At 46.8% G+C, this 13,757-nt stretch overlaps 1 protein-coding gene across 7 annotated transcripts in view; it reads left to right on the top strand.

Moving 5' to 3' along the window:
• Window positions 1–274: 274 nt before the first annotated feature.
• Window positions 275–13,757, top strand: part of TOM1L2 (target of myb1 like 2 membrane trafficking protein) — a 50,810-nt gene continuing 37,327 nt past the window's right edge. For 6 of the 7 annotated variants that reach the window (XM_085237484.1, XM_085237481.1, XM_085237486.1 and 3 more), the window contains exon 1: window positions 275–387. In XM_085237484.1, coding sequence (XP_085093610.1) covers window positions 336–387 — 52 coding nt within the window. In that variant the 5' untranslated portion in view covers window positions 275–335. Of the gene's footprint in view, window positions 388–11,893; window positions 12,040–13,757 lie in introns of those variants that run through there. The other variant, XM_085237482.1, reaches the window with a different exon arrangement.

The raw sequence follows: 13,757 nt of genomic DNA, 5'->3' as shown, positions 1-13,757 counted from the left end.
TGCGTATGATCGACGGTCTGCTTGTCCATTAATATTGCAGATTTTTCCGACCGTTGCCCAATGGAGTGCGCTTCTAACGGTATCTCTCCTGTCCATCAACAGGAGGGCGTGGCAAGGGACGGAACTACCGAGGGGGCGGGCTCGTCGCTTGACAGTGATGGGCACGCTCCTGAACCTATGGCATCACGGAACCTGCGAGCGCAGCCCAATGGATTGCAAGGAGGCGGGCCACGCCCGGCCAAGCGAGCGACGGTTGGTGCTGGTGGCTGCCAGTCAGGGCGGGGTGGAGGAGGAGGAGGGAGGGCCGCCGGGCCGCTGTTTGTTGTCATCCCAAGATGGAGTTTCTGCTGGGGAACCCGTTCAGCACCCCGGTGGGGCAGAGCCTCGGTAAGGAGCGGCGGGGCTTCGTAAGGCCCTAAGGGCCGGCGAGGCCAACGGAGGGGCTGGGGGCTTTCGGGGAGCGGGGTCTTTCGGGCTGTGGGGTTGAACTGAAAGGCGCGGAGGGGGCGGCGGCGGGCCTGCGGGGGGGTCTGGAGGCCGGGAGGCGCCGGGAGGGGCGCGGGGTGCGGTGTGTGGAGCGGCTGGGAGGTCTCTGTGGTGGGGGGGGGAATGTCTGGGGGCTGCGGAGGGGATCTGGAAGTGGGGGGGTCTGATGGGGCTGTGAGGATTTGGAAAGGCTTGGTGTGGGTCGCGGTGTTTCATGGAGGCTCCGAGGGGCTGTAGGGCTTCGTGGAGGCTCTGGGGATCGTGAAGGGCCGGGGGCCCGCAGGGGGCCGTGGGGACTTCGGGTGCGATGTGGGGAAGGAGTCCTTCAGGGTGGGTGATGGCAGAGGGCACGTTCCCTGTGCTGCCCCAGCTGCCTTCATCCCCAAGGGGTGCGGCTCCCGTGTCTGTGTTGGGAGAGTGGTGCCGGGTTAGAGGTGCACACACTCACCTTTCAGCCCAGCACTTGGGCTGTGCTTGGACTCATGCTTTGGTGGTGCTGGGTGGGTTGTTGTGAACGTGCCCGCCCTGCAGGGCCTGCCAATGCTTGCTGGGTTGCTGTGTGTGCCCCTTCTCTCCCACGTGTGTATCTGTGCTCGGCTGTGGAGGGTCTGGCTCTGGTCTGGGATGTCGGGGGCACAGGAGAAGGCCTGAGTTCCATTCGTGCAGGGCTGTGTCACTCGTCTCTGGCTGTCATGGCTTCCCACTTGCTTCTCACAGGCCCTGAAGGAATACAAGCTCCCCCACGTTGTGGTGGGAAAGAAGAGGCAGACTGGCTTGGATTCCTGCAGCATGGGTACCGTTGTGTATGGTCCCAGGAGCCAAGGCAGTGCTCAGTTGTATGCACTTGCATTGGTGTCCTTCCCTGGTAAAACCATGCTCCCAGTTTCCGTGATTTGTTTTGTAAACAACAGTAATTCTGATGACTTACCTAGTGGTTATAGTTACACATAGTATAATATGTATAGGCTATAGCTATTCAACATTAACTTATAACAGGGGATTTGTGTCTTTGGGAGTTAAAGTGGAAATATTCTGCTGAGTAGCTGCTCATGGCCTCAAAACCCAGAAGTTCTTTTTTAGCAGCTCTGCACCCACATGTGCAGACAGCCCATGGCAGAGCTCAAGGCCCTTAAGTGGGTGAGTCTCACACGCTTCAAAGGTGGCTGGACTCTTGCTTTGTCAGACTATATGGACCATATATCTTGCTGGTATTTTTTAGCCACCTGAGGTGTTCATTTGTTCTGCTTAGGCAGGAAAGTGCTGAGAGTTTGAGGATTAAATTGAGAACAGTGAAAGTTGGCCATGATTTTTAAAGTGAATTTGCATTGCTGTGTTTGGCCACCTGATAACATCTGCTAAGACAGCTGGCTGCTTTGCTACTTGGAGAAGCGTTCTGCATTGAGCATTGTTAACTGAAGGTGGTAATTTCTGATCAATTTATTGTCAGATTCTTTTAGCATCAGTAAGTGGTTTAAAGGGGCTTCCTTAGGTCTTAATTACTGTTGAGAGGTTTTAACGGTAGAATATCTTTTCTAGCCTCTTGCCTTTCTAACTCTGGAGTGCCGAGGTTTGTGTAGCTCTTATGTCCCCTTGCTCTCTTTGAATGAGCAACACTGCCAACGTAAAGGCTTTTGACACAGAGCTCATAGGGATCCTGCACTGGAGGATCAGGTTAGGTCTGTGTGAGGGGCTCAGAGCACAGCTTCCATAATGCAAAATCCAGTTACTATTTATGTTTTTCCATCTTCTGGGGGAAGACAGAGCTGCAGATTTTATTTTGGAAGTGTTTTTTTTTTTCTGCTTCTCACATCACTGCCAGTTTTCTGACATGACAGCAAGACAAAAGCATGCCTTGTTCTCAGACAGTGCTATTTGCCCAGTGTTTCCACAGCTTTTTTTTTTTTTCAATGAGCTCGTAGGATATAATTCTCACTTACGTTTCTTTGTTCTTTAAAAGAAGGTAATTAATTTGATATTGCTGTTTAAACATACTGTGTAAAATACGGTTATGATGTTTTCAAGCAGGACCTAGCACTTACCATAGCATTCACCATAAGGAAGAAGCACAGAGGGTCCTGTGGGTCCATCAGTCCACCAGGAAATAGCAGAGCACCTCGTGAAGATTTCCTTAGGGCTAGGCAACATCTTTGGATAAATGCCAGGTCTGGAGGAGCAAGGATGTCAGAGGAGGTTTGGGGAAAGCTGAGAGAGGGAATACATGGGATTTTCTCTTTTCCTCCTTCTCTTTATCAGGATAATGTCTGAAGCCAGGCAGGCTTTTTATGTTAACTCTTTTGCTTAATGTGAGAAAGTAATGCTAGGATGAGCTCAGAGGATTTGTAATGGAGATGGATTGAGTCTCTTGCATCTGAAGTGCCAGTATAGATGGGAGCCAGGTTCCACGTCTCTGAAAGCTACCTGATTTCTGCTGGCTGATAAACCTGGTTGGCTGATAAAACTGCTTGTGTGAAACACCAGTGCAGCTACCAAGGACAAACCTCGCTTAATTTTTCTCTAATGCTTTCTTTGACCTGTGGAGACTGAGCTGACCCTTTGCCTCTAGCGAGGTCCCTGCCAAGCTGTTTTGGGAGAGCTGTTAGTTGAAGCAGGCACCTGTTGCAGCATTGCTGATCTTAAACACCGTTCTGCTCTTGCCATATTGCTTTCTACCTGTTAGTTGAAGGAAGGGGAGGTAATAGCAATGTTTATGCAAAAGCTGAAAATCTCATTTGGGGTTACAGGCACCATCAGCTGCTTCTCAAAGGCTTTGTGTGTGGATGAAGCTTTTCCACGTCCCACCAGATGCAGAATTCTCCAGTGTCACCTCGCAGCATTGCTTTATTTAGTCTGAGGTCAGTGCTTCCTGATGGAGCTCCCTGCGAAGGTCCCTGCCAGTGAGGGGGGAAAACGGAGAAAGATGTGTAGTTAAATTGTGAAGACAAAATGCTTGATATCTGGAGAGAGGCTGCCTTGCAGAGAAAGCCACAAATCACGGTAGCAGGAATTTACCTTGAGATACAACAGCCTGCCATAAATTGCATTTTTATCTTCCTTTCTTGAGGCAGCCATCTTTAAAGTGTCACCACTCTATTCAAGGTTGCCAGAGCAAATATCCTTACTGTAGGTTAGTGCAAACTTCTTAGATGATTTAAACTGAATGAATTACAAGAGTATGCAGTGCTGGTAACTTGTTTTTTTCCTGACACTGCTGGTTTGGAATAGGCTGCATGGTTTACATGTAAGGAAAGAGTAAACCGAGTTATATCAATTGTATGTTGTTACCCCAGAGACCTTGGGAACATTTCAGGGGAGTGTTGAGATGTGTGAACCCAAGCTCACTCCTCGCCTCCCAGCCCATTGTGTGCACGGGGCTGAGCCCAGCAGTGCTGTGTGTGATGTGCTATGGGTGGAGGGACAGATGGATGGACAGACAGATGTGCTTTGTTTGGATCATGGCTCCCATGTGATGGGCACGTGGGCTGCTAAAGCTGCCTTCTGGTTGGCTCTCGGCCTCTTGGAACAGACCTGAATTGCACAGAGACCTGCAAGTTAATCTTTAACGAAGAGTTAGAAATTAACATGTCCTTTGGGTGAGGGTGTTGTTGATCAGGAAATGCTGGCTTGCACCTTGGTTCCTATTGGAGAAATGGGGTTTGAATGAGGAACATTTGTCCAGGCTTTTGCCTAGGAGCCTGTTCTCAGAGCAGGCAGTGATTTCACGAGGTATATTGCTTCAGCAGCCCACAGGGTTTCAGCAAAGGATGCAGAGGCACTTTACTGAACCGATACTGAGGCAGTTCAATTGATTTTTATCAAAGCATTTGTGGTTTCCATTCAAAGTTGTTGAACCGACAGTAAATATGGTGCTGTTACCAGAGCTGCTGCTTTGTTCCCCCCTCTTTTTTTTTTAATGAGAAAGGTGTGCAGACGCTTTTTATTTTCCTTTCTTCCTAAAAAAAAAAAAAAAACAACAAAAAATCTTAAGATCTTTCCTCAGGTTTCACGTGTCTTAAGATTTGTGTGAATCTTAGAACAGCAAAGTGGTTCTTAACCAAATAATTACATGCAGAGACAGATTTATTACAGGGATCAACCCATTGTAACACTGTAGGAAGAATTACCCTATGCTTTGTGGCTCACATAGTCCATTTGCCTTAGTTACTTTCAGAGTAAACTTACATTTTGCTGTGCTGAAAGTGAAAGTTATCTTTTAGATGAGTGTTTTTATAAGCCCAGGGTGCAGCATTCAGAGAGCACACGGTGACCATAGGCTCAGGGACTGCTCACGTTCTGTGTTTGAGGAATGCTGCTGGGCACTGAATCATTTCTCTCCTCGTGGATTGCATTATTGCATCCCAAAGGTGATTGCTGGCTTTGCCCATGATGATGAAGGCACAGGATGTGCTGTCCTCAGGGTTTAAGTCCATTTGCACCAAGTGCTGTAGCTGGTGGTTGTTAACCGTCCAGCCCCTGCTGTTTGTCTGGAATTGTGCCTGTCATGCAGAAGAGAGCCTGATAAAATGCTTTTAGTTTTATAAGATTATTTGGATCTGCTTTCACTTCATGATAATGGCTTATGTTGTAAGGAAAATCTCCATGAAATATGAAAATGGATATCTTTGCTTTTAAAGGAGCAAATAAATACTGAGTCACGAGTCTGGAAACTTGGAGAAACTACATATGTGTGTGAAGCTGGATAATTAGTATAATACCATTTAATACTGGGTGCCTAAGACTGGATTTATTTTATAGCCACAAAAGCAGATTGGAGTTCATGAAGGTATTATAGCATGTATTTTTGAGTAATGCAGTTTTATCTCCTCCAGCGCAGGACGCTTAAATGTCTATTCCATATGCTCCTAATAGAAGTCTGTACGTGAGGGGTTGCAGCATGAGGACAGCCCGTTCCCAGTTTGACAGCACTCTGTGCATGTACTCAGTGGATTTTTTGAGCCATATATTTGCAATACATGTAATTAAAGACACACTGTCAGTAAAGCTCCACAGACCAGATTTCATCCATTCAGTTTTCACAGAAGCAGCATATTGTATGTTCTCCTCAGCAGAATAAAGAACACCTTTAAATCAGCCCGCCCTTCCTTTGGTTTTATAATAACCCACTCTGGGTTTTGAATTTAGCATCTTCTGAAGGCAATGAAGGCATTTGCTTTATCCACAGTGCTCGTGGCCAACAGAGGAGCAGCAGCACATTTGGCAGAAGTGGCCGCATGGTGACCTTGCATGGGAACAGCCCGGGGGCTGCGGGGCCTGGCAGCCTCTGTCCTCATCTGGTGTTGGACGTTTGGTTCTGGCTAAAGCACGTTACGCTTTGGCTTTGTGCTTTGATCTCAAAATGTGTGCAGCACGTGAGCGATTAAAAAGCACACACGTTTGGAGGGAAGTGTGCTGAGAGCCCCACGATGTTACAGAGCAAACCCAGAGGCCCAAGAAATACAGTTTTTCCCCACGTCTGTCGATGGCTCTGCTGGGTCAGCCTGCTGCCGTTTGCTCCTTTGCAGCCCCAGCTTTCTGCATGGAACAAACTTGTTGCTGAGGTTAAAAAGCCCATCTCCAAGGCCCTGCCTTCTGTGTTTGCTTAGTCATTCTGCGGGCAGTGCTGCCCAGTTGTTTTGCTCACTCCTTTCAGTTACAGTCAGTTGGAAAGGGACCTTTTGGAGCTGCTGGTTCCTGAGCACGAGGAGCTGGGCTCCAAAAGCTCTGCTCTCCCCTGTGCTTTGCCCCGTGGAGCAGGCACTTTGCTGGGGGTGAGCATGTTTTACAGAACTCAAGGACCCAGATCTTCTGATTCAGAAGTACTCTTTCTGTTGCTCAAGGAGGGGATGTGCGAACAAATTCAGCTAGTGTGTTGGAAGCACTGTCCTTACACCTAACGTGACTTTTCTGTACCTGCCACGAAGATAACGGTGGGTCCTATGGTGTAGTAACATAGTAACTCATCTCAAAACCAAGGATGAGGGAGGAAACACGGGTACCTGTGTCTAACCCTGTGTGTTTGGCTGCCTCTTGGCACAGCTCTGTGTAGGCTCTACTTAGCATGTCTGCATCTATCTGTTCAGTGCCTCCCTGGCAGCTCCCTGCTTGCAGCTCAGTTTCAGGGAGCATCAGTAGGTGACGAGCTGATCCAGGGAGGCCCACTGGATGGTTTGGTGGTTGTAAGCCTGCGTGCTGCCTGAGAGTTCCCAGCTGCTCCTCGGCAGCCTTCTGGCTTACATTATTTCAGGAAGGAATTCTTTGTTCAAATTCAGGTCAAAAAAACCACGCACAAGGGAGAGGCACATATTGGTGTTACAAACAGTGCTGGAACCCTGAGGACTTTGCAGAGCACCAAGTTCTTAGTCTTGAGGCGAGAAAGACTTTGTTGCTTGCCAAGTGCAGTCGGGAATGCTGAGGATTTCTTAATTTGGACGCGTCGCATCCTCTGTATTTTCATGGAATACTTCAGTAAGACATGCTTTGTGTTTAATCCAGAGACCAAGGAATTCACACCTCTTGCGCAGCTGAGTAAATGCAGAAAAAAAATCTTTAAAAAAAAATCAGATATTTCCTGACTTTTTCAGGAACTTCAGGTATGTCTTAGTTACAGCTTACTGCATTTATTTCCCTCTTGGAAGGAAGAGGATGTCCCTCCTTGCCTGTATGCACAAAGAGCTACCTTGAGCAGATTAAATGAACTGCCAGCTTCAGCAGCTTTGCCAGCAAAATTGGAAAGTCTTTATTCTGTAACATGCCTATGGGCCAGCAGCAGTTACAGCTCCCCACTGCTTTGTCTTCTCAGACTTCCAAATATGTCTGTTTGTTTTAGCAGAGCTCTTCTACTTAAACTGTGATGGCCAAATACTTACCAAGGTACGAAATTTATTTCAGACATCTGTAAGGCTTTAATTAGTAATCCTGCCCAAAATGTCAAGTGCCAATCTCAGGCAACACAGTGTTAAGGAACTTAACCAGTTAATGGGTTCCTAATTGAAGATTAAGAGTGAAAAACAACGTGCAGACTTTACCGGAATATATCCGTTAGAGCAAATCTTGGAATTGGTCTCTGCATTGTGATTAGTGCTTGAATGCTGGCTGATGCTTTCCCGATTGCTATAGGCTGCAGGTATGATAATGATAATAAGAGGATTGTAGAATAGGAGTTGAGCAAGATCCAGCATATATTTGGTTCTGGGGTACCCTTATCTCATGTTTAAGATGCTCTAATAAATAAATGATCTTTGAACTGCCCTTTCTCTACTGATTTTCTCTTCTAATTAGCAGGATATTTTAGTGAAAGGAGCGATCTCAGACCTTTGTGAAATTCTCTACTAGTACAAATAATGGGAAATCTGAAATCACTTATTAGACAAGAAGTTGTTATGGCAACTGTAAGATGGTTGGCTGATCAGCGAGTGAGATCAGTTTTTATTTACAAGCATAATGAGCAATTAAGTTTGAGCAGCTGTCAGACTTGGAAAGTGATTAAAGTTCAACAAACATCTCAAATGGGTCAGTGTTGAGTTCTGGTGGTTTTCTGACACTGCAGCTTGATCATGTGTGGGCTTTAGCTACTGTAATTAAAACTGCCTTTACAACCCATCTATGCCAGTAGCTTGGCATTGTCCGTGTGTGTTGCAGAAGCCCCCCAGTCAGGGAGGTTCTTTAAAGGGTGCCAGTGGTCTTGCTGCAGCTGGAGAGGTATGTCATGCATTGCACCCCCTAAAGCATGGCGTGCATGCTGGCATGCAGAGGCATCTCCAGGCCAAGAGGAGCTGGATTGTCACCCTTCTGCAGGGCACTCATTCGTAAGAGGCATCATTGTATGGCTGCTGGTCACATGGGAAGCAACCTGCTGTTTGGAGAACCCAAAAGAAGCTGAGGAGGTCTTGCTCAGTGCCAAAGCAGCAGGGAACGGCCGGGAGAAGCCCCAGCCAGGAGAGCAGAGCTGGCAGGGCTCGCTGTCCACAGTTGCTGGGTCCCACGGGCATCCCAAGCAGAAGCAGCAGTGCTCACGAGGTTCCCTGTAGGTGAGGCATTGCCTTTCCTCCAGCATTGCTGATGAGCGAGCTGTAAGCAGAGCTGGGGCCCTGCAGGTTGCAGGAGCTGGTGGATGTTCGCACTGCAGTGTGACCTTCTGCCTGCAGCCTGCGGTTGTCAGAACACGCTGGGTCAGCCCGTTTCATTTGCTGGGGTTTGCTTCCCTGCTGCACACGATAAATAGGCCATGTATACATGCTCAGAATCCGTGTTCTAGTCAGAATTTTAACCATCCAAAGACCAATATGTTTATTTACCAAGAAGCACACTGCGATCCTCTGATACATTGGTTTCACTTGGCTGTCATTTAATAGAGACAGTTACAGTGCAGTGCATGTGATCTGACCTTCTGGAATTTACATTTTCTATTTATCAGTCTTTTGCAGGGTTACCTACAGCAGTGGCACATGAGAAAACAGGGCTGTTTCTCTCCCGTGCAGGACAGGACTGCTCACATACATCTTGTTGCCTGGTTTGCTCCCAGACTTGCTCAGCGGATCGCTTGGAAGCATTTAGCTCTCAGCTTTTGCAGGAAGAGTGAGCTTGGCTCGTTGGAAGGGGCAGCTGGCACTGGGGCACTTCCAGTGAAAGCAGCCTTGGCAGAAGCTTTCGCTGCTACCTAGCAGAAAGCAGCCAGCTCCCCCTTCTTCCTGCAGCGAACGTTTAGTGGATTCCAGGCACTGAGCTTCAAGCTGCGGAGATTTGAGAGAATTTCAGTGGGGTAGGAGCTAGCTGCCTCTTGTGCAGCCCTGCTGTCATCTTGTAAAGCAGTGCAAAGGAAGGCAGCAGAACCGAAAAGCAAATGGAAGCGTTTCACACAAGGAAACGTGAGCTGTCAGCCCTGGAAAGCTGTGCATGTGGCACTGCTGTAGTGGTGCAGAGGACGCAGCTCTCACCTTCTTAGCCAGAGATTCAGAGGATTGCTGGATATGGGAATGTGTGCGAGACCCATGCTACGTGTGTCTTGTTCTGTTTGTAACACATTTTAATTAGCTCATAAGAATGTTTGCTTAAAAATCTGCCTGTAGCATGCTGCTGTTAAGGGGTAAACTTGTAACTGCTGTAGAATTGAAAGATTTTCCCTTTTTTATCCCCCTTGCTAAATGTAATTAGCCTTTTCAGTTCATTGTAAGTATGTGAGAATATGAGCAATTGACTTCAGGAGTAACCTGTGGAAAAAAAAGAAAAAGAATACTTAGATAACCCACAGGCTCCTACCTTTATTGTATAGTTTGTTTGGAGCAAACAACGTGTTACACGTGAGTGGGTGGGAGGGAGAATCTTAAATATATGGGGATGGATTTCTAGAGTTTGCAGCTGCCATGGATTAAAAATTCCTGGAACATTTCATCCATGAAAGGCAATTAGTTTTGTTTTATGAATATGAAAAGCACGTAGCTTGTAAGTACTGGAGTGAAGTCCCAAGTGAGTTATTAGAACTTGCTTTACTCGTGTAGTACAAAATTAGCCATCAAGAGCTGATAGATTTCAAACAGAGCTCACTGACACACTGATCATCCAGAACTTTGCACAGACTTCTTCCAGTCTCACCTGTACTTGCTGGATGGCAGCGGATGGGGCAGCACGCAGCCCGTGGTGCTGCTGGGATGTGGCAATGCGATGCTGCCCTGCCTGGCTGCTGGGCTCTGCCTGCCCCTCACCGTGCAGCGTTGTACCGCTCAGAGGCATTTGTCTGCTTCACATGTGGGATACCATTCTTCTGCATTGTTTGGTGGTAACGTTTCCAAAAGCTGCTTGCACACTTTGTGAGAAGCTGCGACTCTGCTGTTGCGTGTGATTCTTACAAACAGCAAATCCACTGCAACAGAGCCTTTGGGCATGCTTGCTAACAACGAGGCTGGGAAAAACGTCGCCACTTCCAGCTGCCCCTTCCCTCAGATTTGCAAGTTAAGGTTGATAAAATGAATGGAGGCTGTGGTTTGTTTTGTTGTGTTTGTTTTTCGTTTTTGTTTTTGTTTTGTTTTGTTTTGTCATATATAGGGATTGTCTGCAGTGAGTTGTCTTTTTTGGCGAGAAAAACTTATCAGCTCATAAGAGATATTTGGAAAAAGACGACTTCTTCAGAATCTTTGAGTAATTTCCCACTTTCTTCTTGCTTTCAGTGGGGGAGAGCCAAAGACTCGACTATTAATTAATTTTATACTTTTGGTGCTTGTTCAGGGTTGCACTGTTTTAATAGCTGAGATTCGCAATTAAAGAACTCTCAGAGTAGCTGCTCTCAATGATCTAAAATCCTTCAGTACATGAAAACAACAGAAAAGTCCTTCATCTAAAATCCAAGTTGTGTCTGAGGAAGTGGCTGTATGCCAGCGTGATTGGGAATACAGCACAGTCTGCCTTTCTGAGGCCAAAGAAGCAGTTTTAGATAGCTGCCCTCGTGCACTGAGTTTAAGCAGCGCCGTGCTGATAAGTTCTCCTAAATGGAGCCCTGTTATAGCAGCCACGGTCTAGTTCGGAAGGGCAGATCCGAGGGAAAACATTTGAATCACCTGAAAGGCCTTAAATTATGCTCTTGTGCCTCTCATCTAGAGAAGGACGGCGATAACAAGATGCTGGGAAATGCTGCCTGATGGATCGCAATGGCTCAGAGCAGGCAGCTGTCAGAGCGGCGTCACGGGAGGACATCCATCACGAGGGCCCAAAAGGAGCGTGGATTTGTTGCTCTCCAGCAGTAAATCATCCCATAAACATCTCCATTCAAACCCACTAAAATCCATTAGTACAGAGCATATCCTTTCAGACCGCCTTGATTCTTCTGATGGAAGGCTTTAGCACACTGGCTGCTGATGTGAGCACATGCTTATGTGCTGGTTGTGGAGCAGCGCTGTGCTCCCAGCACCCTGAGCTTGTGGTCACGCAGGGATGTCTTCATGGTCCCTGGGGAGAGGTGAGGAAGCACGTCACTGTGGGCAGAATGTCAGGGAAAAGTGGCCCTGAGTGGTGACATTGGCTCCTTGAGCTGGGAGCTGCCAGCTGCCCTAGCTCTGGAGGACAAGTATTTGTGTGCACAGCCAACAGGTTGGCTTTAATGGGCGTGTGTCCATGCAAGGAAGTTCTTGTTGTTTTTCTTAAGCTGAGAACGAGGAAGTTGGGAGGATTTCACTTTGCTTTAAAGAAGCAGTAGTCTTTCAGCCATCTGTTTGGAAAGAGAGCTACTTATGCATGCGTCACGCAGCAAAGCGTGCTGTCAGCAGCAACAATTTCTGCTGATAGGGGAACTTCAGAGAGAAGATTCCTTACAAAAGTCATTATTGTATAGAAACACGCTGTTCTGCTCAGAATGCAGTCTCCAAATGCCTTTAGGGACTGTGACTAAACCCTCATTTGTGCCTCAGGTGAACAACATCTGAATACAGGAACTGCCTGGGCTGGGCTGCCCGTCTGTGCCAATGTGATGGTTGTAGCTCTGTAGGGTCAGTCTAGTTTTATGAATTACATTTGCATCGAGACCTATGAGATGTGATAAACTCAGGCTGACATGTTCTCCTGCCTACTCAGGTAATATTACAAGGATTTCTGTTTTGCTTTTCTTCTCAGTCAGGTGATGCTGTGATCCAAGTATAAAGGAAAAATCTCCTTTGCTATACAGCGGCTAATATTGATTTAATATGCATTAATCCATTCACCTTGCTTTGCTTCTGAAATTGCTGCACAGCTGTGCTCAATTAATCAGCTGCAGAGTCCTGTTCCTAAGAGGCTGAATTTCTGGGGGATGTTGAGCAATGTCTTTTCTGCAGCGCATCTGAATCACAGGGTGTTGTAACATAGCTGTGAATGCCACGTGCTCTTTCAGAAGCCCCAATCATTGCATGTTACATGTTCATCTTTGCAGGTAAGCGTGATCTGGATTGAAGAAGTTTGGCATGCGGGCAACAGCTTCAAAAAGGAGAAAATCTGGGAGTTAATTGGAGAAGTGACAGTTCCCAGTCTCCTGTGCTTTCAGACAGCATTTGAGCTCAGAACTCGTTACGGTTGCACATATGCGTGTCCTCAGATTCTCTTGTTATTTTGTTTTAATGTAGACTCTGCAGTCATTACAGGCTATGATTATTCATTTATTCAGCCCCAGAAACTCTGGCAAAGCAGTGAGTGGAGGATAGATGACTTCATCCCAAAGAGGTTCGATGTAAGCATAGCTAAAATCAATTGAAAAATCACGACAGTCATAGCGGGTGACCAGTGCTGCAGCAGTACAACCCAAATCACGTTTTCCTGTAATGCTTTGCAGCTCCGATTGAGCCCGTTTGTTCTAGCTGACTGCCTTTTTCTTTGGAAGTGTGAAGCTCAGCATTTTCAGAGCAGTGTGAAATAAGGAATGTAAAAAAAAGGACTTGGAGCAGTGAGGTGGCTAATTGAAAAACGCTCTTGGAGCTGTGCTTTCTTACAAAGAAACTGGCAGTTTTTAAGGAGCAAAGCACTTAAGAGTTGAGTTTTGATCTACAATCTCAAATGACTCTCATTTATTTTTTTTAATAGCAGCGTTTTGATAAAAAAGGAAAAAAAGATCCACCCTCCTGTTGATCGTTGTGATGTCCAAGTGTCTGTGACTTGTTTTAAAAGCAAAAGCAGAGAAAGGAAGAACAGACTGTTAGATCCGGGTGTGTTGTTCTGTTGTGTCACTGTCTTTCAAGCAGGATGTCTTGAACGCAGCAGTGGCCACATGAATGCCCAGCAGCTTCAATCTCATCTTCGTGCAGCTCAGACTCTGATGTGTCCCCATGGTCCTCCCCCAGGGCTCACTGCTGGTGCCATGTAGGCCGTGGAGGAGCTGGTGAATACAGGAGTGACAAGAGCAGTTGCTTGATTCTTTAATGATTCTTTGAGGTAAAGCAGTTCGGAGTAGAGATGTTCTCATCTTATTCAGTAGCTTATCTTCCCTTGTGAGCTAGGGAATGTTTTGTGTCACTTGCAAAAGTTTTGTTTGCTTTTTTCTTGTCTTAGAAGACCTTTGCCTGTTCTGTGAAAGTGTTTTGCTTTGATCTGAGCTGATCACCCTTGTTTTTTGAGAGCTCTGCTGAGCTGCAGTCCAGCAGGATGGCAGTAAGAACCTGCAATGCTGTAGCTGCTTCTGTTTGCTGCAGAGTGTTATGCAAAGTGAAATGTGTCACATCTGACAGCTTGATTTTCTAATTTCAGTCTTGGAGCACCACTGGTAGGCAGATGGACTATTAAGAGATAAGACAAAGGTTTCAGATCTGCAATCTTCTGAAATTCCG

The sequence above is a fragment of the Meleagris gallopavo genome, chromosome 16 (genome assembly GCF_905368555.1).
Source record: "Meleagris gallopavo chromosome 16, MGAL_WU_HG_1.1, whole genome shotgun sequence".
Classification (NCBI taxonomy): domain Eukaryota; kingdom Metazoa; phylum Chordata; class Aves; order Galliformes; family Phasianidae; genus Meleagris; species Meleagris gallopavo.
Note: the sequence above shows the minus strand (reverse complement) of the source record. Positions and strands in the feature narration are given on the sequence as shown.